Source organism: Lytechinus pictus, chromosome 4 (assembly GCF_037042905.1).
Source record: "Lytechinus pictus isolate F3 Inbred chromosome 4, Lp3.0, whole genome shotgun sequence".
NCBI lineage: Eukaryota > Metazoa > Echinodermata > Echinoidea > Temnopleuroida > Toxopneustidae > Lytechinus > Lytechinus pictus.
Window position 1 is genome coordinate 26,310,186 of NC_087248.1, and position 25,586 is coordinate 26,335,771.

The window sequence follows — 25,586 nt, forward strand, 5'->3', positions numbered from 1 at the left end:
TTTGTTTTTTATTGTTTGAATAATACAATATTTCAATTTTTACAGATTTGACAATAAGGACCAACTTAAACTTAACCGTAAACTGTTAAAATAATGGTAATTGCACATGTTCAGGGAGAAATAAAACATTTTCACTTGACAAGGAGGAGAAAATTAGAATATTTCATATTTCATATAATAAAATACAAAAGAAATAGTGAGTGGGTGACGTCATCAGTCTGCCAATTTGCACACCGAGCAGGATGTGCATATAAGTGTTTTGTGAAATTAAGCGAAACTTATGTATTTTATATCCGATTTTGATGAAATTTTCAGTATTTTGCCTGTTGGATTTTTCTCCTTTTTTTCAAATCAACTTTTTGTGAGGGTGGACTTGTCCTTTAAAACTTTGTGGCACACTCAGGTTTTGAATTCTCTTTTTGTTCGCTTTATTTCGGTGATGAATACTTTGACATGCATTGTACATGACTGTACCTCATTTCGGCTATGAATTCTAATACACACGTGTACCTCATTTCAAATATGAATTTTTTTTTTCTTCATTTCAGCTAGTTTACATTTTGCTCTTTTTTTTCATTTTGTCTATGAATTTTTTTACCTTAATATTTTGGTGATAGATCCTTTAACCTCATATTGAACAGAATGTATACTTTCCATATATGATTTCACTCTTGACTTGTTTCTCTTCGTTTTGGCAGAATGGTCCTTTTGAGTTGACGTCACCTATCCTGAACAAGTTCAATAAATCATTATGGCTTACAACAGCAATAGAAGTTGACGATACGTCAGGTAAGCATTTTAAAATCAATGTGTAGTGTTATTGTTGGTGTCGGTGTAGAGAGCATATTTGATTTGGTGCATTTCAATGTTGTAGGAGATTATAAATCAAGGTATAGTACATACATGAACATGTATGTCACATTTAAATATCAATTTTAAGTGTTCATGTTGATGTTGGAGAGCAAATTAGATGGCCCAACCTAGCTCCAACATGTAGCGACAATATTGGAATATTAAAAAAAAAAAAAATCTGAAAAGTCAGTTCTGACAACTTTCCTTGATTTTGATTGGCTAAGAAACACTAATAATTATAAAACATCTAACATGTCCTTTCATGAAACTCTCGGGGGGGGGGGTGTGAGGCTATGGGGAAAAGAGGAGGATGATGGGAAGATGTGGAAGGAGAAGGGAAGGGGAGAATGAGATGGAGGAGGGGAGGAGGAGAAGAAGGACAAAAAGAATCTTGAAGAAGGAGAAGGGATGAAAGAGAACAGAAGATGAAGAATAGGAAGAATAAGAACAATGAGAAAAAAAGGAAGAGAGAAAGAAGGACAGAGAAAAAAAAGAAGTAAGAAAACAAAAAGAAGATGAGGGGAAAAAAAACAGAATTTGAAGAAGAAGAAGAAGAAAAAGGAGAAGAAGGAGGAGGAGGAAAAGGAAGAGGAGGAGAAGAAGAAGGAAATAGGAGAGAGGGAAAGTGGATGAGGAGGAGGAAAATAAAAAGAAAACCAAAAAAGATAAGGATGCTACAGGGTTAGGAGTCATCAGAGGATTGACTTTTCAAATAAATGCTAAAAATAAAAAAGAAGAAAAACATAAACTGGATATACAATTATCATTTTCTCATTCCAGCGGAAACCTTTCAGAAACCATTCAATGTAAGCATCATGCTCCGAGGCGTAGCCCAGGACAGCAGCCAAGAAAAACTCAATAGCGCCCCCTACAACAGAACAAGAAAACTCAGCTGTGAAAAGGTAAGCAGATCATTCAACCCAGTCGATTTATCTTGTAAGGGGAAACACTGATTTTTCACTGCCCAAAGGTTCATCATGGGTTTTCCTACCTTACTTGATTACATGTGACTTTACTTCGCTATTGTGATAGCAATTTTATTTCTCACCTACATATGAAGAGCTCTCTTGCAAAAGGGGTTAGGTCCATTTTTCATCAAATTTGATTTTTTGGTCGCAATGTATAGATTTTTAGTGGCTCTATAAGATGATACGAAAGAAAAGTTAAAATTCCTATTTAAAAGTGATCAAAAATGGCAAAGAAAAATCACTTTTTTTTTCAAAAGGGGTTAGGTCCATTTTAGTTTAGTTGCAAAAGGGATTAGGTCCACACTGAATTTTTTTGGAAAAGAATATTTAAAAAAATATGAATAAAGGTAGATTTCTTTTATACCCAATTTTATGTTGTCATGGTAGGGAATCTTGACAATTTAGTTTCGCATAAGAATATGCAATATAGGAGAATTAAAAAAAAATGATTTTCTTGGAGTGGACCTAACCCCTTTTGCAAACAAACTCTTCTGAAGAGCTCATTTGTCAAAAGGGATTAGGTCCATTGTTCATAAATTGTATTGTTTTCTGTCTCAAAATTTGAAATTTACATGAAAACGTGAATAAAAGTGGCAAAGAAAATCACTTTTTTTAATAAAAATAGATTGGATTCATTTCAGTTTACTTGCAAAAGGGGTTAGGTCCACAATGATAATTTTTAAAAGAATTTATAGAAAAAATTTGAAGACAGGTAGATTTCTTTTATACCCAATTTTATTTTTACATGATAGGGTAGTACATCATGACAATTCAGTTTCTCATGAGAATATTGCAGTGAGAATAAAAAACATGGTTTTTCTCAGAATGGTCCAAAGTGGACCTAAGCCCTTTTGCAACTTAACTCTTCATATACATGTACTTCTATAGTTTTAGCAAAGTCATCCCAATTAGGAGAGTTGCAGCCTCTGATTATTGGGGCTTATTTAGTAAGCCTTGAATACCCTTCTAGCAAATGAGGGTTCCCCATCAAAAGCGGGGCTCTCAGAAAAAAAGCTGGGAGAACGTTGCTCTGTGGGAGTGCTGTGGTCTAGTGGTTATGACTCTCGTCTTTCAATCAGAAGGATGTGGGTTTGACATCCAGCCGTGACGTGTTTTCCTTTAAGCTCCGTAAACATTTGATGAAGCTGAGACCTGTATGAGGAGGGATGCAAGTGTTACAAAAAATATATTAAAAGTAGAATTGGATTTGTGAAAATGCATGTACAAAGATTGTTAAGATACATGTACATCTTAAGATGAAAGCTATGAACAAGATTAAATCAAAACATGATGAAATGTACATTACCTCCATTGACAATCTTAACCAACAAGAAATGAGGATTTATGATGTAGGATTCCTTCTCTCTTTATTCCCCCTCTTGAACAGGGCTATTGCACCGAGCTGCTGCTGCTCCATTTAACAACCTTGAAATACTCCACTTACATCGTCACTGTGACTTTCCAGGGATTAGAAAAGCTCCATGTTACTGCAATCAATTTCTATGTAAGTGGCCTTTTGGCGATCAATCGCTTTGCTGTCGGGTCACGATTGTTGAGTCAGTAGAGCAATGTCCATGCGTCCCGTAACACAGAGCTTGGCAGTGGTCGTAGAACTTTTTTCTACGATCGATTGCATCAACTGCAATGTTCAATTGATCGTAAAAATCAAGCATATGGCTAGCTTATGTGTTACGGGACAGCGTGTCCTAGGTCCTGTAACACAAGGGTTAGCGATTGATCGTACACTTGATTTTCACGATTGATTGTACATTGTAGACAATGGAATCATTTGTAGAAACATTTTCTACGATCATTGCAAAATTTTGTGTTACGGGCCCCAGGCTGGTGTTTCATAAAAATGTTCAAGCTGCTCTTTAAAATTATGCATGAATTTACACACAACTGGAACACGTTCTTAATTGCTATTCAGCTTCATAGGGTTGTAGCATTTAGCATAAGAAAGGGTCACCAGTCGTGCATTAAGTCATTCATAACTACTTATGTGCAGCTTTAAGAAACAGCCCCTGGAGGCTGTTTCACAAAGCAGTTCATAAGGTGACAGTGACTTTGAGAACGACCGGTGATCCTTATTGAGTAGTTTGATCTTGCAGATGGTTTTAGTTTCAAACACAAAATCATATGATTTATGAATGTATTAGATTGAATGAGGAAGCTGTTAAAGATAAATGCCAGTTGTGATAACGATCTCAAAATGACTTTTTACAGAATCCAATATAATGACCACCCAAGTGTCGGTTTGTATGAATGAAAAATATGTGCCAAAGGATTCTGGAAGAAATTGTGTAATAACTGAGAAATAAGCAAAATAAGCGCGGACTCGGGCACTTCCGTCGGGTCTTTATTCCAGCAATAATAATATACACTGTCCCACGTGTGCATATCTGTGTTGGCGATCATCAGTGTGATCGTTTTTCAGCTTAGATTTTATGATTTCACAAAGTTCAGTTTATGTAACTGTACCAGACCTAGATCCACGATGATATAGTAATACTTAACCTTGGTTTTACAGACTTAATCACGAAATCAGTGTTTTACTGCAACTACTTTCATTTAGCTTTGAGGAAAAAATGGATTCATGAAGATGTGCAATGCTGTTTTTTTACCATTTTATTCTTTTTCTTTTTTTCCTAACCAGAGACCTGTTTCACAAAACTTTGCCATTATGGTATTGCTTTGCAACAGGAGCCGTTTCGACCGGTGATCCTTTCTTGTGCTAAATGATATCACCATTAAATGTTTGTGATTGTGATTTGTGATAATTTACCGTTTAAGAACGGTTCACCAGTCACTCTTAAAGGCGCTCTTAACTTACAAAGAGCTTTATGAAACACGCACCAGGGCTGATCGTCCAACCAAAGTCAGTTTTTTGTACCACAATTATAAATTTCAACAACTTTTACATGTGTATCAAAGTTATGATCAATGGCATCCATTTTCTTCGTGAAATGTTTCCCAGTGCTTACGGGTACTCTAAAATTTTCTAACATCCAAAATCCTTCTTCTCTAGGCTGACATACCTTTTGGATTTGATAATTTATTGGATGGCGATTAACCTTTTGTAAGATCTTAGCAGGTAAAATCTATTTGAATCCTTCACTAACACCACAAAAAGCAGTAAAAGGCGTTAAAAGATAATCTCCTCTGATCTAATCCTTATCCTTCTCATTTCAGTTTCGAACGTATAATCCTGCCTTCTCCAATATGATGATCTGGTTCAGATTTGTTTTTCTGGTTATCACATTTATTATAACAGTAAGTATAGTATAATAATAATTGACTTTTATATAGCGCAATACCAATCTATATATAGGGCGATTCCATGCTAGAAAAATCAGCCATTTTCGCAACATTTTTAAACCTACTGTCCAAACAAATAAAGAACTTCAGTTTGTTTTGTGGTAATAATAAAGTACTACTGGAAAGTCATATGAAAAAAATGACAACCGATAAAAATACGTTGTCCATGGATGAATTAGAGGTGAAAATGTTGCGTGTCGTACGGGACATTTCTGAGTCCCGTATGACACACAACATTTTCACCTTTAATTCACCCATAATCCAACATTTTTTGTTGGTAATCAGTTTTTCAGATGACTACCTACTAAAACTTCATTATTGACAGAAAATAATTTTCTATTGCTCAAGCGATCAGCTAAGAGACTAGAAATTGTTGTCAAAATATCCCGTACGACACGTATGGAATCGCCCTATATTTATTTATTTATTTATTTATTCATGCATGTTCACAATGTACAATGTAAAAGAATACACAGATAATATATAAATATATATATGAAACACAGTAAATAATGAACATACAAAGGTGTTGCAACATAAGCTAAATAAAAGCTTGATTGGTTGAAACACCTTTAAACTGGTTTTGCATCCAAGAAAACAAAATAAAAATGTAAGAATAAGGAAGAGAGGAAAGTAAGAGAAGAATGTAAAAGTGATAGGCTGCCGAGATATAACAATTAAGTTTCAAATTGTTATGAATATATGGTATAGTAATTCAACAGAGTTAATTTCTTAATCTTCAGTTACGAAGAAAAGCGCTTCACAATTTATGCCAGGTCACTGGATTCATAGCTTCTTTTCGCACCCTGCTACGCAAACACTTGCTTAAACCAACCACATTGACGGTTATTTCCTACCGGTACCCATTTAGCACCTGGGTGAGAGTAGCAAATGTGGATGAATTTATTGCCAAAGGAAAATCTGTGTTTTGATTGGAATCGGACCCAAGACCCTGTGATTCACAGGACTTGACCACTGGACCACGATACCTCAGTATCCTTAAATATATGTCCCTTTCTTCAATATTCACCTCTCTCAGTCAAAAATGTTTATATCTCGAACGATAAGTTCACCTCAACAATAGCTTGGTTTCATAAAAGCAGAAAATTTTGATAAAAATACTGATGAAGGTTTGATGAAAAAGAATAGCAGAGTTTAATATGAATCTTAAAAATTTTTGTTTTGTGACATCACAGATGAGCAGCCATGTAATATCAATAATCTCAAAGTGCCATTTTCTCAAAATATTGAAAATACAAGTATGAGGAGCTACATATATACATGTATAATTATTATCATTATTAGAAGCTAATTATCAATCAAGAGTATGATATGATGATAATAATAGAACAGCTTTTGTATAGCGCATTACACCTTACAAAGGTCTCAATGCGCTTTAGGAAGAAAAAAAAAAGATGAGGGAAAGCTGCTGGTAATGCTTTAATAATATTCTTTTCAGTTAAATAAATATGGTTTCAATGCAGATTTCAATTGCCCAATTGTATCAACTTGCCTTAAATTGTGTGGGATACTATTCCAGAGTTCCGGCGGAGCATGCGCAAACCCCCGTTCGCCATAAAACTTTGTCTTAACAACAGGTACGTTATATAAATCCTTATGAAGTGATCTAAGATTTTGAACAGGTTCCTACATGTATTTTACAAGTAACTCTGACAGATACTGTAAGATGGAGCCATTTGTCGAAAACACTGAAAAGAGAGTAGTAAGGTCTTGAACTTAATAGGTGACCTGACAGGCAACCAATGCAAGGATCTTAATCTTAATCTAAAAAGTATCAGACTATCCTCACCATTATTGTTCCATTTTTCCTTTTTTTTCAGTGTATGTTTGCTCATTCACTGAGAAAGTTTTCCATGAGAGACTGGTCGATAGAACAAAAGTGGCTGTCCGTTTTATTACCTCTCCTTCTCCTGTATAATGGTAAGTTTTAAAATGTTTTCAAACTTTTAGGGAAATTTGGCAGTGGGAATGCTTGGAAGAAGGATGATATGATTGGAATATAGAAATAAGAATGGGATTGAATGGCAATCTATGGAAATGGAAATTAGAATGGTATTGATTGAGAATGGAAATCAAATGGAAATGAGATAGGAATGAGATTTGAGATTCACTAGAAATGGATTGGAATGCACATATAAATTATGAATATGCAATACCGTTGGAAATTGCCTTATGTCTTCTGGTCATAGAATGTCGTTCTACTATGCGTGAGGTACATGTATATCCATATGGTGTCAAATTCCCCATGAAAATACATGATAATCTCTCTTTTAATTTTGATTCCTCTATCCCAGATCCCATCTATCCTCTGACGTTACTGGTCAACAGTAACAGTTTTACTCTGCGTGAGTTATGTCCATATGGTGTCAAATTCCCCATGAAAATACATGATAATCTCTCTTTTAATTTTGATTCCTCCATCCCAGATCCCATCTATCCTCTGACGTTACTGGTCAACAGTAACAGTTTACTCTGCGTGAGTTATACATGTATCCATATGGTGTCAAATTCCCCATGAAAATACATGATAATCTCTCTTTAAATTTGATTCCTCCATCCCAGATCCCATCTACCCTCTGACGTTACTGGTCAACAGTAACAGTTTTACTCTGCGTGAGTTATATCCATATGGTGTCAAATTCCCCATGAAAATACATCATAATCTCTCTTTAATTTTGATTCCTCCATCCCAGATCCCATCTATCCTCTGACGTTACTGGTAAACAGCTGGATACCTATTCTACTTGATGACATTTTCCAAGCAACTTTCCTATGTGCACTTCTCTTATTTTGGCTGTGTGCTTATCACGGAATCAGACAGGTAAAACATCACATTTGCGTTATAAACCTTTGGGTCACAAACAGCATTTGGGTTGTATTATTTTGGTTATGTGCTTATCACAGAATCAGACAGGTAGAACATCACATTTGCATTATATAAACTTTTGGGTTACAAGCAGCATTTGGGTTGTACATGTAAATATAACATTTTCAGCCACTCATGACCTCTTATTGTTTATTTGGTTGTTTTTTGTTGTTGTTTTTCTTTTGGGGGGAGGGGAAGTAAAATATAAAGGCAATTATTTTTTTATAACTGAATTAGTATTATCATCATTGTTATTTTGGTTTATTCCATTAAAAAAAATGTTGATTTATATTTTTTCAAAGAGTGCCAATGACCTCTTATTTCGAGCATACTCTAAATTATTGATGTGTTACAACCCTGTGGGGCTGAAGCTATCAGCAAAACACAAAAAGTTCCATCACCGCAAGTGATACTTGATGGATAAGTACATTTCATCACATTTTTTTACCAGTCAAATAGCGAGAATCTTTGAGCATGCAGAATTGAATGCCCACTATCAGTGAAGGAGAACAAATGCACTGGAATAGAATTTCCTGTAGGGACTACCCCCAAATTGAAATTGACTTTTATAGTTAAATATATATATGTTTTTTATTAACAAAGTGAGCTTGCTTTTCAGGGAATAATTTTGCTTTACAAATTTGAATAGCAAATAGCAAAATCTCTCAACTAAGTAATGTACAGTCCTATGTAATAATATGCTATACACAAGACTTTATGCATAGCAGTCTTTCAAAAATGTGGAGCAAATTGCGATGCAATACCAACAAAATTATTCCCTGTTTTTCTTTCTCTAGTGCACCTATAGTAATCATTTTTTACAGTATTTTAACAATTGTTCATTACTAATATTCTATTATTATTTTGGGGGCTTTACTTTGTTCTTTTCAGAGCGATAGAAAATGGGTCAAGTTTTACTTGATCAAGCTATTAATAGTTGGTGTGCTGTGGGTTTCAACACTGGTCCTAACCTCATGGCAGTTATACTGCAGTCTCTACGACCCGACCTTCAACTACAAAGTCGATTCAGGGGACTTCATCGTAAGTCTTTGCTTCTATTTTATGACTTTTTTTACATTTGGAGGCCTTTTAAAGTATCAATGAGATTTAAAGATGTGCCAACCAATATGATTTGGCTATCTTTCGAATTATTTACAGTGACAATATATCACTACAATTTTACTCAGTGAAATAAAATATTGTGGGAAGTGAGAAAAGTCAAAATCTAGTGGTACCCACCACAAGCTTGGAAATATTGGTAATCAAGTGTCATTCTTCATTTGGTGTGAATTCTGTGTCATGTAATCAAGATCCAAGGTTATTTGTGGTCATTCAATTTGGAAGTTCTGAGATACATGTATCATTAAACAAAACTTAACTGGGGTATAAGATTAAGGATTTTCAAGATGATTTTGAAATTTGGATCCTACTCTGTTAAACTCTGATATTATACAGATATTGCCTACCTAGAGTTTGAATATAACATTTCCTCTATGGAGTTATATTTTTCCCAAGGGATTATATTTTGCCCGAAGCGCGCAGTGCTGAGGGAAAATATTCTCCCGAGGGAAAAATATAGCTTCGGAGGGGAGTTGAAATGTTATTTATTAAAAAGATAGACCAGGCAATATCTGTTATATTATAAAGTCTATGTGGATTCGCCATCAGAGATTGCATTCATCATCTGGCTCTCAGATTAACCCAAAATTCTTGCTGCAGCTCTGATCCATTTACATCATAATAGACAAATTTTGGAAAATACATCAAGCGCGTTCTTCATGCAATCGACGCATTAACACTAGCGCGTACATCTTATAAACTAACTGGTTACGCAACTAAGCAGCCAGTGACGTCAACTTAGTGAATATAACGCCGCAATTGACAATACAACGCAGTTACATGTATATTCACTGAGGTGACGTCAAAACCTAGAATATTACTAATGCGATCTTCGCAGCTATTGTCACGTGATGGCATATTGACCTATCAGTGATTTGAATCTACATAACCTATGCAATATAATGCTTTATATGACACCTAGATAGATCCTTGTCATTTGATTGGTTCTTTGATATCGTTCATTCAGCCCTTTTTGCAATGACGTCATCAACCGTGCAATTTTGGATCCATACGATTTTGTCCATTGCATGCGCGCACCGAGACTGCAGCTGCAGGCACCAGCAGTGCGCATGTTGTAATGACGTAACAATCAACAGACCGAAATCGCACTGCATGAACATGTTTTGCATCGAAATTCATAAATTTCATATTACAAAAATAATCAATTTTAAGGTGTCATATAAACCAAATAATGAATTTTTTTCATTCGTGCAATGGACAGAATACTTCATGAGGTGAAAGATGAAATAATGATCCATTCAACTACGCCTCGTTGAATGGATCATTATTTCATCTTTCACCTCATGAAGTATTCTGTCCATTGCACTCATAAACATTCATTATTTGTAGATTATCAGATTCTGTATTGTTATCATTGGCAGGGTATGGTGATCTTCTTCCTGGTTGTTGGAGGGTTTTATGTTCTCTATCTGCTCTTCCTGGTTATTAGAGCCTTCACGGAACTACGCTCGCTTCCATACATGAGTAAGTACGCCGACGGTGCAGCCATTGCCCCACTGGCTCTTGTAAACTATTGCTTCCTGTCTCACTTTCCATTGGAATGAATTGTAGGTCACATAATCAAGGTCATAGGTTATTTCTGGTCATTGAGCTTGGCTCTTGAACCCCTTGAATGAAGTCATTCTGTATTCATATCATGTCTTGAATGAGGTCATTCTTATAAAGGGTCTTCATGGAACTTTGCTCATTGCCAGACATGAGAAACTATGCATCGGTGTTATAGAAAACTATTGCTCCGGTACTATAGCAAAATTATCGCCTTGCATGTCATACATTGAAAGAGCTATTGCCTGGTTCTAAAATAGTCACTTCTTCAATGTATATTATTAAAACTCTTGACCATTTTAAAAGTAACCCTCATAAAAGATACTTCTTTCCATAAATGTATGTCTTTGATGTTTAAGTAAACTATTTGTTTTTGTAACAAGAAAACTTTTTGAACCAAGAAACTCTTTTTATATAAACATCTCATGGGGCCCATAACACAAAGTTTCACAATTAGTGTACATTTTTAATGTTTTATCACTATGGCCCGTATTCTGAAGTCAGGTTTAACTTAAACTCAGGTTTAAAGTTGTGGTTTAAGTAATGATAGCCAATTGTTACATAAATCACTAACAGTAGGGATATCATATTTCAGCTCATTTGGCTCTCAAATCATTCATCATTGTCTAGGAAATATAAATAGATGATTGTCTCACCATCAATGAATCAGGAAAGAGCACAGTAAACATTAGAAACATACAACTTAATAAAAAATTTTGAAACTTTTGGCTTCCCATAATTTTAGCACAGAGTTAGACCATGGTCTATTCAAGTTAAACCTGACTTCAGAATACGGGCCTACATGTATGTGGTAATATGGTACACTCTTTTTTAAGTTGAGATATGTATTTGAACAAAAAAATAACTGCTGTTGTTCCACTGGAAATAATGATTATGTCATTTATTTTCTTCTAGATCTGAGGTTAAAGGTCATGACGATGCTTATGCTGGTGGTAGTTGTATCGACGTAAGTAGAAAGTTATTTTTCCCCCAGTTGGATGGGAAGGGGGGGGGTAGAATTATGGAGTTTGGTGTCGCTAGTGTTGATGTTAATGTATATTGCGTCCCCATAATATGCTTGCTCTCTTATTTTGGGTAAAACCTAATTCTCAACTATGGAATGATGTTTATAAATATTTTTTGTGTTTGGCTGATTTTTGTTTTTCTTAGCCACAGCACCAACCCTCTAGAAAAGCTTGTGCATTACTATTAAGCGCTTGCTCAAATGAGATCCTAAAAATCGAATAGTCCTAAAATTCATGCTTCTTATCACTGACAAATACCAAAATTTTTTGAGTTGTGTCCAGACATCAGTTGAATGCAGAAAATCCTTTGATTAATTATTTTGCCCAAAATTAGACATGTATATGACACAAATGATGCCAGCAATTATCATTGTGTTATTTTTTGACGTCACCTGTGCCTGGGAGGTGAAAAGCGAACTGAATTACTATCACCTGCAGGTCTCTTCCCGATATAACTGATTGGATGATTGCAGATGGACCTCTACACTGGGGTTTCCCCCCTACCACTGGGTGCTTAACATTCAAAGGTGGTGAATTGACTCTATTTAACATGCTACATGTATTACAGGGACAGTGTTTTCCACTGTAAAGTAGCCTTCATCTATGGAATAGGGAAGGGAACGTTTATACGCAAAGCTGGCTTCAGTCATCCACCTAGGGCTGGACTCGAATCCAGGAAATTTGATCTTACAGACTGAGCTAACTCGCTCTCTCATATATATAATGTTTTATTTGCATTTACGTTACAGGATAACAATCACCATCATGCGATATGGAGTCAACATTTTAAATGAAAACTTTGTGACAGAGCTCTCGACGTACTACAAAAACTATATCCTTTCCATAACTTTTTTCTTAAAAATTTTTCTTCATTTTTTTTTTTTTTCATGAAATTGCGGTTGGCATTTCATTTATAGGGATGACACTTTTCAGGCTCAATACTGAAAGGCTTTTTCAACTTTTTATTTTGAGATTATGAAAAGAAGAGGATGAGAGTTACAAAGAGAGAATAAAGGACCCAACTAATTATTACCATTATATAATGCAAAAATATCAGACAACAAATGCTATATTTTTGCACCCCAGTGTTAGAGGCCTCTTCAATTGAAGGGGTATTTCAGAGCGCACAAGTGTTGTGGCTCAGTGGATAAGTCTCTGGACTTTGAACCACAAGGTCAGGGGTTTGAATCCCACATCACCACCCGCGTCCTTTGGCAAGGCATAAATCTACATGTGCCACTCTCCAGTCAGGTGTAGTAAATGTAGGAAGGAATTTCTTGAATGCTTTAGTGCTCAATCAGAGTAGCCGTGCTAAAGCAGGGGTAATAGTTTGTGGCACTTGCCATTTATTGTATAAAACGCTTTATAAATGATACATAAAACCTTCAGTTGTCTAAAAAAATAAAAATAATAATCAAATCTTTAGGAGCAACGAAGGAGCAACGAAAACTGCTCTCTGTGCAAATTTTTTTGTTTCCTTGACTTCATTTCTTTACGTGCTGAGTTCCTGGCCTTCTACAGCCTTCTCAACTGCTATCTCTTCACCATGGCATTTGTCTATTCTCCCTCAAAGAATGCTCATAAAGGTAACATCATTCTCTTTTCTTAATTGTTGCATTTTTGGCCCTTACAGACGTACATGTAGGTTACCATTATATATGCGATCTACCAACCCAAAACTACCAATAAGTCCGTAAATGGCCAAAACAGTAATTTAGTCTCCAAAAATTAAAAAAAAGCTCGTCTGAGAGAGCAATTCTTCTTCTGTGGAATTTTGAAGTCATTTTGAATAAAAGAAAATATACAAGAGTTTCTTGGACACTACTTTTTCAGACTGCTTGGAAGTTTCACTGAGATTACACAGTATGCACATCTCATGCTTGAGTGAACCCTGAACTTCAAACCTTGTTTTCTCCTTATTTGTTAAGCTCTTGCTAAATTTCCTCTGCATTCAATCAAGTACTTGTCGTGGTTCTTGTTGGTCAATTTTAACATACCGGTATTATCTATCAGTTTAAAGCTTAGGGAATGAATTCTCAAGCTCAATAAATATCTCAATATTCACTTTGGTTGACATATTGTTGGTTTTGGGATGGCATGTCACGTAATGTAGAAGATTCTTGCACTTTGATTTGTGTTGTATTTGATATTCGTATGGATACAGAAACACCCAGGAAAGAAAAAAAATCAAATTAGTGAAGACAATTCAAGTTAACCGTGACTGAAAAATCATCATTCTATTCTTGTTTATGTTTATTGTACAATGCATCCCAGAAAAAAAGGAAATTGGGATTCCAGTGTCTCTTTTTCTTCAAAGCCAAATGAGTTATGATATTTCATTTACACCATACAATTCAATTATTCCTCTATAGTTTGATAGCTAATATGAGACGAACACTTCACGTAATAATGAGCAAGACAAATTTGAAATTTTAATGTCAGAATCTGGTTGCGCATAAAAATTGGACAAGATTGGTTCGTGATACGATGACCGTGCCTACTCGACGATTGGCTCATTAGCATTTCTTTTGTATTTTTTGTCAAGTTTCTCTCACTGATCCCTGAGAGTGGAGTATTAAGATTCATGTGAATTTCCGTGCAATTCGTTTCCGATATGCATCAATATTGATTGCTTTTAATCTGCAGTATCAAGCGTGAATGGTTTGCTAGGATTTTGGTGTCATGTTAAAGACTGGATTCCGCTCTTACCATAAGCATCAAATTTATAGTATTTTTGTGAAAACGGGTTTCCTTTTTGTAGGATGCACTTTATATGTAGCACCTTGAGTGATGATTATCAGAAAGTTCACATTAGAAATACTTAGTATTATTATTCTGATTATTATTTATTGCAACATTGTATGGGGAAATTGTGCAAAGTATCTTTTAAATCAAATTTATGTTCTTCAAAAGCATGCAATACGGATAATTACAAACTCTAAGCCCTACACTCACTCCAATCCTTTGTTTAAAGAAAAAAAATTATTGAATATCTATGATATTCACAAATTTTCTACATGTATATTTATGTATAAATATGTCCATAACTCCTTGCCAAACTTTCCAGGTAATTGTTTTATTAAGAAAAAATATGTTTATGATATACGAAAGAACGATAACTTGTATGTACCAAATTACAAATACAATTTTTCTTCATCAACCATTACATATTCAGGACCGAGTATATGGAATAGCCTTCCTAGTAGCCTGAAATCTTGCCAAAGTCTTTCGACTTTTAAAGGAACATTCAGAAATTTTCTTCTGAACTCATATTAATTTGCCTTATCCGTTCCTTCCTCCCCCTCCCCCCCTTTAGTTTCGTTTTGGTAGATTTTTTGTGTTACAAAGATTGACCTTTGAAAGGTCTTGAGGCCTAGTGTTAATCCCACCACTTTCTGTTATTTACTCTATTTATAATGTACCCTTTTGTATTCATGTTTGAATGTATTTTTGAATGTATTTTTGATTTTTTTTTAATGCTATTGTACCTGTGTTTTTATCAGATTGTGGAAAATATAAATAGATAAATATAAAAAAAATGAATTATTCTGAAGTCGGGTTTGAATTAAACCCTGGTTTAAAGTTGTGGTTTAATTATGGAGAGCCAATCGGGGCACAAATCCCTAACGGTAAACATTCAATTTATTAACTCATATGACACCCAAATTGTTCATACATGTAATTGTCTGGGAATGATAACTGGAGTATTTTCTTCATTACGAAAGCAAAAGGAAACAAAATATTAAACATGAGAAATATAAAATATAAACTTGATTTTTTATTTCTTGGCTACCCATAATTTTAGTACGGAGTTAGGTCTAAGTTAAACCTGACTTCAGAATACGGGCTACAGACCTGCCAACCAGTACGTTTTTGGCGTATTTTGTACGTTTTTGCAACCAAAATACGGCAGTCCTTTTTTTTTTTTTTACAAAATCGTAATTTATTGAGAAAAATCATCTCTATATGTCTCTATTTCATAAAACTTACGCAAATATGGTTATTTGATCAATGTAGGCAACTTGTTTTTTTTTTTCCATGACGAAAGAGCTCCGTTTGATAACACTATACCCCTCTTCTCCAAGTACGAAAACCCTACTGCCCCAGGCATGCAATTTAAGTATCAAAACACCTGTTTCTTGACCTCGGTCCGAAGATAACACAACAGCCCGAGTGCGGTCCGGGAAAACATGTCGCCATTTTTTATTCACTTACTTTCCTTATTTCGAGGTTGATTTTCTTTGTTCGAAATTGAAAATGGGCTAGCATTGAATTTCTGAAAACAATATGCCTTTGAAAACGTGATTAAATATCGAATACAATAATTTAATTCCGAAGGTCCTTCTACAGGCAGAGAAGACTTATGTAATAGCACAGCTGTCGTTTATCATTTCGTCCTTGGCTCAACGCTCATAATCTGGCCTGTGGGCTACCTGGCCAAGCGGGGTTGATCAGGCGGGTGTTTCATAAAGCTGTTCGTAAGTTAAGAGCGACTGGTGATCATGTCTTGCGGTAAATGGTACAATTGGCGATGATCACCAGTCGTTGTTAAAGTCGCTCTTAACTTACGAACAGCTTTATGAAACGACCCCCAGGGCCTGGAAATGATGTTTTAGATTTTCAAACGCAAAATGGGGTGAAATACCGCAGTTTGCAATCCGAACTGCGGTCCGTTCCCAAACGGGGGTAAGACGTAATGCAATCATTTTGTTAAAACCAGGGTGAGATATACACATGTTTAAATGTTTTTTTTTTTTTTCATCTGCAAGAGCAGTGCGCATTTTAGCTTGCATGCAGCTTGAGCGCCGCGATGAGCGAGTGCGCCACGCATTTTATTATGAAATACACTTTTTGGGGGAAAAATACACTTTATTTATCACAGAATACACTTTTTCATTCCCAGAGGTTAGCAGGTCTGGCCATTGTGTTTACCTATTCAGGATGATTGTTAATGGTATAATATCATTGGTTCTTTTAGACACATACTTCAAGGACAATCCAACATTCTCCATGCTGAACGAATCAGAGGATGAACTTATCTATGGGTAAGTAACTGACACCATCCATTCAAAATTCATTTATTTTCATTTCCATCAGAAAAAAAAAATCAATGGAAGTAATCATAATAGGCATTTATATTGCGCCATCTATCTAGAAATAATCTATTCCGCATGGCATTATTACTATTATTACCCAGCTTTTAGCTCAAGCTGCCTTCCAGCGCTCAGTGCATTTCAAGGAATTAATCCTGCTGGGTACCCATTCACCTCACCTGGGTTGAGTGCAGCACAATGGGGGGAAATATCTTGCTGAAGGAAAACTCGCCATTCTCATTTATTTTTCATGTTGCAAAAGCACATGGAATTTATAATATACCCTGTATTTCTGAAAGAAATGTTCTAGTACATACACACTGTGTATTATGGCTTCGAAAAGTTGGATAGTTCAATGTATCAAAATTAATCACATTTTATTTTTAACTGATTAATTATGCTTATCAATGCATGAAATCATTGTTTGGCTGTTAATCTTTAAATATAACTTACAGACCGAATTCTAGTCTAGAGACCTTTTAGCATTCTTGTCAGATGTTTATTAAAGAAATTGATATACATGTATACCATGTTTCAACAGTCAGGGAATGTTGCACCATGATTTGTTCGTGTTACAGATTCATTGCATAAAGTGTTTAGGAGCAGGGAGGCCCTCCCCCCCCCCCCCCCGAGATTTTTAATTCAATTCAATTTATTTATTAGGTAAAAATCACATGAGTAGATATATACATTGTAAAATGTGAGGATCAAACACCCTAGGAAAGCCAGAGGCTTGAAAAGCAGGGGGATCCATGACAGATAAATAACAGTGATACAAAGACAGCAAATAAATTACAATAGGATTAAAATACATAGGAAATAGCAATTGAAATAATACATGAAACAAGTTACAATATTTACAATACATGACAAAACAAAATATATCATATAACTGTTTGTTTAGTTTTGGTTCAATTTAAAGGAATCACTTGTAAGTGGCAAGAAGATGCTGTTTAATTTTAGCTTTAAATGAGGTAACGGTGGTCATTCTTTTAAGTTGTGGGTCAAGACTTTTCCAAAATTGAGCCCCTTTGTATTTAATAGAGTTTGTCTGTCTTGGTTTTAAGCGTGAATATGGCACAAATATATTCTTTCTCTGTCTTGTATTAACACTGTTTTTTATCAACCGTAAGAAAATAATCATTGAATATAGCTGGTAACATGTTATTCATATATCGAAACATAAAGAGTGCTGCCTTTATTTTTATAGTATCAGTTAAATTGGATAGTTAGGATTATACCAATCAAATTTCTTTCAATTCCTTTCAGGAGTGACAGTGAAGATGGTGTACACACGTCACTGACGGGAAACAACAGACACATGGCTAACGAGGAGGAGTGAAAGAGGTTCTTCCCGACCATGAAGCGATGCCATCCAAAGATTTGATTCGTCCCTTTCAACAAGACAGTAGATTAGATGCACAAGTGGGTCATGATCTGTCTCCTCACATGTAAACTTGCTTAATTTTCCACATTTTATTTATTTATTTTTTATCTTAGTGTGTTTTTTTTCCTTGGTTGATCAAAATGTCTTACAAAAACTTGATTTGTCCCTTTAAACCAGATAGTCGGTACATGATTCAGGTTTTGATCTGGCGTTGCATATGGAAACTTGCTCAATTTTTCAACGTTCTTTGTTCCGTTGGTATTCCATGTGTGTTGAGTTTTGTGTGGGGAGGGGGAGGGCTGATAGAAGAGTCATGTAGAAAAGTACATGATTCGGATTTTGATGTGGTTTTACACTCCAAAACTCGAATCAATTTTCAAAAGTGGTTTGCTATCTGTCACTTGCAAAGTTGCTTCGTTTTCGGGGGGGGGGGGGGATTTTGCTTTTGTTTTGTTTTTTCCTTCTTAAAAAAATATCAAAATTTAGTACTTCATATGACTCTTAAAATGAAACAGCAAATAAGCATTAGTTGGTCACAATTTGCCTCATGGTAACTGTAATCCTGCTCTATTTTTAATCTTTTTGATTTTTTTTTGTTTTCAAATTTGTGATTTTTTGTATATGTGTGTATTATTTTGAATAAAAAGATGCCATCCAGATGTTTGATATGTCCCTTTAAACAAGTACGTAGATAGCATAACACAGATATGATCTTTTTTTTACATGCATGCGGTTTTGCTCTGTTTTTAGCTTTTTTTTTCATTTGTGAATATTTTTTAAGAGATGCTTTCCTAGGATGCGATGCATTCTTCTAAAAAAAAAATTGGTAATTCATATTGTACACACTTTAAATTTATTTTTAGTCTAAAAAACTGGCATCCAAATATTTGATCTACCCCCTTTCAATATCAGTTATGCATATTGCAGTTGATTGATAAATCTAGGAATGATTTAAATACCTAATAGTGTAATACAAAAAATACAATTGGGTTTTTAGCTTCCTTGTATTCTTGATTGTATTCATTAATTGTTTTCACAAAGTATATTTTTTATTGGAGAGATTTGGGTAGGGGGACTTTTCTGCAAACTTACCCTACATATTTCAAACATTGGACCAAAATGTTAAAAAAAAGAGTGGTCCCATGTAGGAAGACAGGCTGTGACTATAATTTATCGAAATATGTCACAGGTTCCCACTGAAATTCTCTGTAAGATTTGTACATGTGTGCAGTTTGGACAATTTTAGAAAACAAGAGCCCATAGCTATTGTAGATGGCATTATTTGACCTATGTTAGGAGCGCTGTATAAGGAGGCTGCGATAATTGTACATTGATCGTACCAGTTGGGATGGACATGCGGGGTACATGTATATACTTGCTCATATCTTACAGAGGTCAAGGCTATTAAAGGAAACCAAAACTCAAGAAGGGAAGCAATCTTATTGGAAAGAGTAAATTGCGAGGAGCAATCTAAAATTTGTTTTATCAAAATCGGTTATAGAATAAGCGAGTTATGGAAGTTTGAAAACTTGTTGAACTTTCTATGGGGATCCTCAAATTGGCAAATCTGCTACAAAATGGCTGATTTTGTGGACAACTCTCCATTTGTATTGTACACAAATTTTCAGATTTTCCTCATTATCTTTCAAATTGCATCTTGCCTCCTTCTGAGCACAACAAATGTCATGGGAAAATATAATTCACACCACATATGTCAAGGTCCGGAGGAGATAAAGTGAAATATATAAAATAAAGGGGAAAATCTGAAAATTTGTGGACAAAACAAATTGAGAGTTGTCCACAAAATCAGCCATTTTGAAGCACGTTTGACACTGTGAGGATCCCCACCGAAAATACAACAAGACTTTTTAAACGTTGACAACTTGCTTATTTCATAACCGATTTTGATGAAACTTGTTTTAAATTTTTCCTCTCATTTTACTCTTTCTAATAAGATTGCTTCTCTTCTTGGGTTTTGGTTTTCTTTAAATGCTCTATTTTCCTACAGCATGTGCACAGAGCTGCCAACCATTGCGTTTTTGCCCTAATTATTACCGTTTTGGGAACCAAATTACGGCATTACGTTTTATATCCATTAAAATACAATTCTCTATAAAAAAAATTGCCCGTTTTCATAAAACTTACACAATTTAAAGTAATTGGATGAGTGTAGTAGTCTTTTTAGATACCAAATGTAAATGTCATTTGTGGGTCAATATTTCAAAATACAGTCGTGAGAATCACTGAACACAGTTTGTCATTCCCAAAGGGGTGTGTTTCGAAATTCCCTATTTTTGGGATATTCCTCTCTTTTTGCCATTATGATCCCCCTTTTTTTTTTTTTTTTTGTTGCATAAGGTTTGCAGCTTTGTGTGCACGATGCAGGACTTATGTTGATGGGTTTAGGAACGTGATGTTGCCTTACTTTAAAAAAAGTAGAGCAGAAAAGTGTTGTAGTAATAGTCTTCCACTTGTCATTGTGTATAGGGAAGATGATATGTGTATTACAATATTATTTGTGGTTGCCAATGCACACTGAATTATATAACAGTGGGATGGATATTATATATTTCTTTTTATTTGCATTTTTACTCATATTTTGATTCTTAAATCTCCAAAATGAAAGCTTTTTACAGTTTCATATATATATGAATTTACTCAAGCTGATGGCCAAATTATTTTTATTTGAGCTCTTTTAACTTCCTGTTTTGGTATTTAGTACAGGCCTCTAACCTCCAAGAAAAGCTCTGATGTAATTACCTTGCCAATTTAGTTCCGAAATAATTGTTGGAAATTGAAGTATATACTTGTACTTGCCTTTGTTAAGCATGTAAAATATGGACAGACTGAAGAAAAATCTTATACTAAGGGGTGGTCCACGGAACAGACATAACACTTTAAGAGCCTCACACTTTGAAATTTACAGCATTCCAACAGGTCTTGCTGAGCTTATCGGATGCATTTGATATTCATTCACCGATGCAATACATTCCCTGTAGAACTGTTCAGTCAAATTTGTTTGAATACTGGAAGTTTGAGAATGTGATGCCTTGGAACTTGCTGAATGCATATTCGTAAGCTGGAATTGCCTGGAGACAGAATTTGACTTTCATCAATAAAATAGGTATTTAGTGAAGACTATTATGACAACCCTGAAGTTATTATAGTTTATGCTTATGTCAGATCTATTCGTGCTTAAATGCCTTTGGTTTTTTTCTGTACCAATTCTTTCTTTATATGTAATGAAGCATAGATCAAGTGATTAAGAAAATATATGTGTTTTTATATAGCACTTAACACATCAGCACAACGTCTCCAAAACACTTTCGAAATTATTTATCACCACAGTCATGAAAATAGAGATGTCAGTTTGCATTGATTTTTGTTTTTGTTTTGTTTTTTTCCTTTTTCCTTTTTCAGGCAACAAGTGATTGAGACATGTAATATAGTCAATGTTATGTTTAAACATAATATTCTTCTTTTTACTCTGTAAAAGTTAAAATGTGTGACCATTTTTTCAAAAAAACATTGCCACAAAGGAATTTTTCAGCGTGTAGATTATTATGTATATATTTGCTTAATTATGAAACGGGCTGTGTTATTTTTAGTTAGTGGTAAATGCATTATTTCAGAAAGTGTGTGTGCGATACTTAGGTGTCTTTTCCCCTCTAGTCATTATAATATCAAAATTATGTTGATTACTGTCCACCTTCGTACCCTAATCTGTTTTCCCAGTTTTCGAGATGGATCATATATGTTATACTGTATAAGAGAGAAATCTTTATATTTTGCCTACATTCATCATATTAGTTCATGTACCATAAGAGGTGAGTGATGTAATGTAACACAGTAATGAAATATATAGGCACGTATTCTGAAGTCAGGTTTAACTTAGATCATGGTCTAACTCTGTGCTAAAATTATGGAAAGCCAAAAACGTCAAAACTTTCCTTAAATTGTATCTTTCTTGTGTATACTGTGATCTTCCTAACTCGTGAATGGTGAAGAAAGCTATCTTATTTATCCATCCGAAACAGTTAAAATGATTTGAGAGAAAAATGAGTTGATACATTGAAATTATACTGTTTATACTGATTTACGCTACTATCGGACATCCATACACAAACCACACCTCTAACCAGAGTTTTAATCAAACCCAACTTCAGAATACGGGCCATAGAATCAAGGTTCGGGGAAGAAGGGCATAATATAATTAATCAAAGAATATTCATACTTGGCAAATGTGAAATATGTTCTCCAACTTTCTTTGGGGTTTGTACATGTTTTCTTATGACATACTATTTTTAGAAGAAGTAGTAGTAATGGATATGAATACAGGAAAATTCATGATCAGACGTTAAGAACACTTTACTATAAAGATTTTTTTCATATATATTTTGCTTAGAATAAAGCCCAGCAAGTGTGAAATTTGGAATGCCTTTTCAAGGGGTTGCTTATAAAGAGTCCCCCCCCCCCCCCCCCGTTACTATTATTCCTACAAGCATTTGTTATATTCCGATAGATAAAATTTGTAGCCCAGCATGTGAAATTTTGAACAGCCTTTACGAGGTCATGTGTCTTGTGGGTTTTTTTTTTCACTTTAATGAACAATTCGAAATTGTAAGTACATGTAGTATGTATTAATTTTGCAATCAGTTCTGTAGGATTTCAATGTCAATATTTTTTTTCTAATTGTAGCTCTTATATTTCCTGAGGGGGGGGGTAGTTCAAAGTTTTGAGAGAACGTAATGCAAATTGCCCTTTGTATTTTATTTGTTCATTTGTTTTCATTTCTATGTCTCACTATAACTTTACTTGAATTACCTTATTTATTGATAAACTTAAAAGTTTTTTTTAAGAAGAGAAGCAATAGTATAGTGCTACTATTTATTTTTAGCAATTTGTCAACTAATATAAAGGAGAAAGTGATATTTTAAAAAAAAGACATCTTACATAATTATGAATTTCAGAATTTGATGAAAATACATGTTTTACGTTATCAGAATTTTTGTTTTATCGTTAAAAGAATCTCAAAGATTTATTAGCATTCCTCTCTCATTTTTCCTAATTTTCCATCAAATTTACTCCCAGCTAGGGACTGTCCCTTTTATACCTGAATTTATTTATTCTCAGCACAAATAAAAGTTGCATTAAAAAGGGCGAGGGGCATAAATCCTCTTTATTTTTTTGATGTAGTTGAAAATATGTTGTATTCTATTAGAATTTTCTTCACTCTGTATTAATAAACAAGGGTTTTCAATTATCAAGTGTGCAATATTGGGTCAATATGAAAAAAATACCTTTGCTTTCATTAACTGCCGATGATAATTATTTAATCTTCTTTATGGGATATATAATTATATGAAAAAGTAATATATTATTATTGAATTTGATTGTTTTACCGAGGGGCTGGCTTGCTAGCTCTTTTTCCTGTTTTCTTTCTTTCATCTTTTTATTTAACCCCCGCTCGCTTTTGAGTTGATATTTGATCATAAATTTGTACATATTTACCTGTGCTTGAAGGGATATAGCTGCAATTACGGAAGATTAATTATCTGTATATACTTTGATCTGGAGTTGCAGAGTATTTTTGGTACCATTTAGTTCTAAGTTACATGTATAACGGTTTTCTTTCATGTAGGTAAAAACTTATTAGGTGTGTGCGATTCACCAGACAGATGTTTTGATTTGTATATTGTTACGTTTTATTAAAAGTCAATGATTTACAAAGTATTATTAAGCCATCTGTTTATGGTTTACTTACTATACATACAGTGCAGGGATGAATAGGGATTTTGTAAGTACTAGCATTTTTAAGTAAGAGTTTTGTAGAAAAAAAATATTAATTTATAGGGAATTTTTTTTTTAAGTGATAACTTGTACTAGTAACTGCCATTTTTTTTTTTTTTTTTAGCAGATATTGGATTGGAATTGAGAATGAGAGTAAATATTTTATGAAAATCCTCTAATGTAAGACATTGATTTACCTTTCCATTATGATGTGCGTATACCTCGTGCGGTTATGAAAAAAGCTTGCATATGTGAAATGAAAGGTACTATCCTTGGCAGTTTGATACATGTATTTTTATATAGTTCTGTTCACATTTGTATGTTGTGTTGATTGGCCCCCAACGCCAAGATAAAGATAAGTGCATCAATTGAAATCCATCATACTCTATATCATTATGCATTTTAATGGACTTGTCATTCCCATTGTTTATCCCTGTTTCACCTCTCCCGTGTTGATATTCACCATTTTATCAAACAATCTCGAATCCAGGGATTTAAAATGATTCCAGGTTTACTGTGAATAATAAGAAGCAGTTGAAATCTTTCTTTGTCAAGATTGGTGATAATTTTCAAAGTGACTCGTTTCTTGAAATGCCCTTGGCTTTTTTGTCGGCTGTTATGAACACATTGCCTTTTGCAACCGGGGGCCCGTAACAAAAAGCTTAGCAATGATCGTATAACATATTTATTCTTTTATGATTGATCTCATTGACTACAACACACAATTCATCCTGAAAATCAAACATGTTATTAATGGTCACCCTTTGTGTTACAGGACCTGGGTTATCCCTGTACAAAGCCAATGAGAATTACAGAATACTGTAAAAGATGGGTTACGCCAAGTGTCACTTAACCAGCGACTTGCATATGGCACAATTTTCTGTTAAGAGTTTATTCTCACTATTCGAATGAAAATTACTGAATTTGTTTTTTTAGGAGAAAATTTGAGCTTCTTTTGAGCATTTCATATCTGGCCATTTGTAAAGACATGCCAAACCAAAGGGGAAGTTCACCTTGAAGAAAGGTTTGTTGTAAGAATAATAAAAAAAATATTGGTGAAGGTTTGGGGAAAATCCAATAAAGATTAAGAAAATATTAGAATTTTAAGTTTTGGATTTGTGACGTCATAAACGACCAGCTGCCTTATATATTTATGCAATGTAGAATGCACAAATTTAAAGTTTTCAATGGTTCATGATGACTTATTTTTGTTTTCTCTTCAGGAACGGGTGTAAAATAAATTGTCTATTGATATACCAAAGGTACAGTAAAACCATTCTCAATTTTCTGAAAAATGTCCATTTGATATGTAGGAAAGCTGCTCGCATGTGACGTCACAAATCAATCATTATTGTAATAACCTTTTTTTAATTCTTTGATGGATTTTTCTTAAACCTTTGGCAATATTATTTTTTCTGCTATTTTAACAATAAACTTTTTTGCAGGTTGAACTTCCCCTTTAATGAAACAGCTCGCCAGGAAAACTATCATCTAAGTTTGGAATATGTAAGTCCGTTCTTTGATCAGCAGAACAGCTAGCAGCACTCGTAAAGAATAAATGAGATATTTGAGCAGAGTTGC

The 25,586-nt window shown here is 34.4% G+C and overlaps 1 protein-coding gene across 2 annotated transcripts in view; it reads left to right on the top strand.

Moving 5' to 3' along the window:
- The window catches only part of LOC129259223 (transmembrane protein 181-like), a 37,875-nt gene extending 17,508 nt beyond the window's left edge, over positions 1-20,367 (top strand). Inside the window, exons 4-16 of one of the 2 annotated variants that reach the window (XM_064098739.1) lie at positions 699-789; positions 1,633-1,754; positions 3,208-3,324; positions 5,013-5,093; positions 6,980-7,079; positions 7,853-7,980; positions 8,917-9,066; positions 10,527-10,629; positions 11,626-11,677; positions 12,485-12,567; positions 13,232-13,321; positions 16,714-16,780; positions 18,098-20,367. In XM_064098739.1, coding sequence (XP_063954809.1) covers positions 699-789; positions 1,633-1,754; positions 3,208-3,324; positions 5,013-5,093; positions 6,980-7,079; positions 7,853-7,980; positions 8,917-9,066; positions 10,527-10,629; positions 11,626-11,677; positions 12,485-12,567; positions 13,232-13,321; positions 16,714-16,780; positions 18,098-18,170 — 1,257 coding nt within the window. In that variant the 3' untranslated portion in view covers positions 18,171-20,367. Of the gene's footprint in view, positions 1-698; positions 790-1,632; positions 1,755-3,207; positions 3,325-5,012; positions 5,094-6,979; positions 7,080-7,852; positions 7,981-8,916; positions 9,067-10,526; positions 10,630-11,625; positions 11,678-12,484; positions 12,568-13,231; positions 13,322-16,713; positions 16,785-18,097 lie in introns of those variants that run through there. The other variant, XM_064098740.1, reaches the window with a different exon arrangement.
- Positions 20,368-25,586: the final 5,219 nt, after the last annotated feature.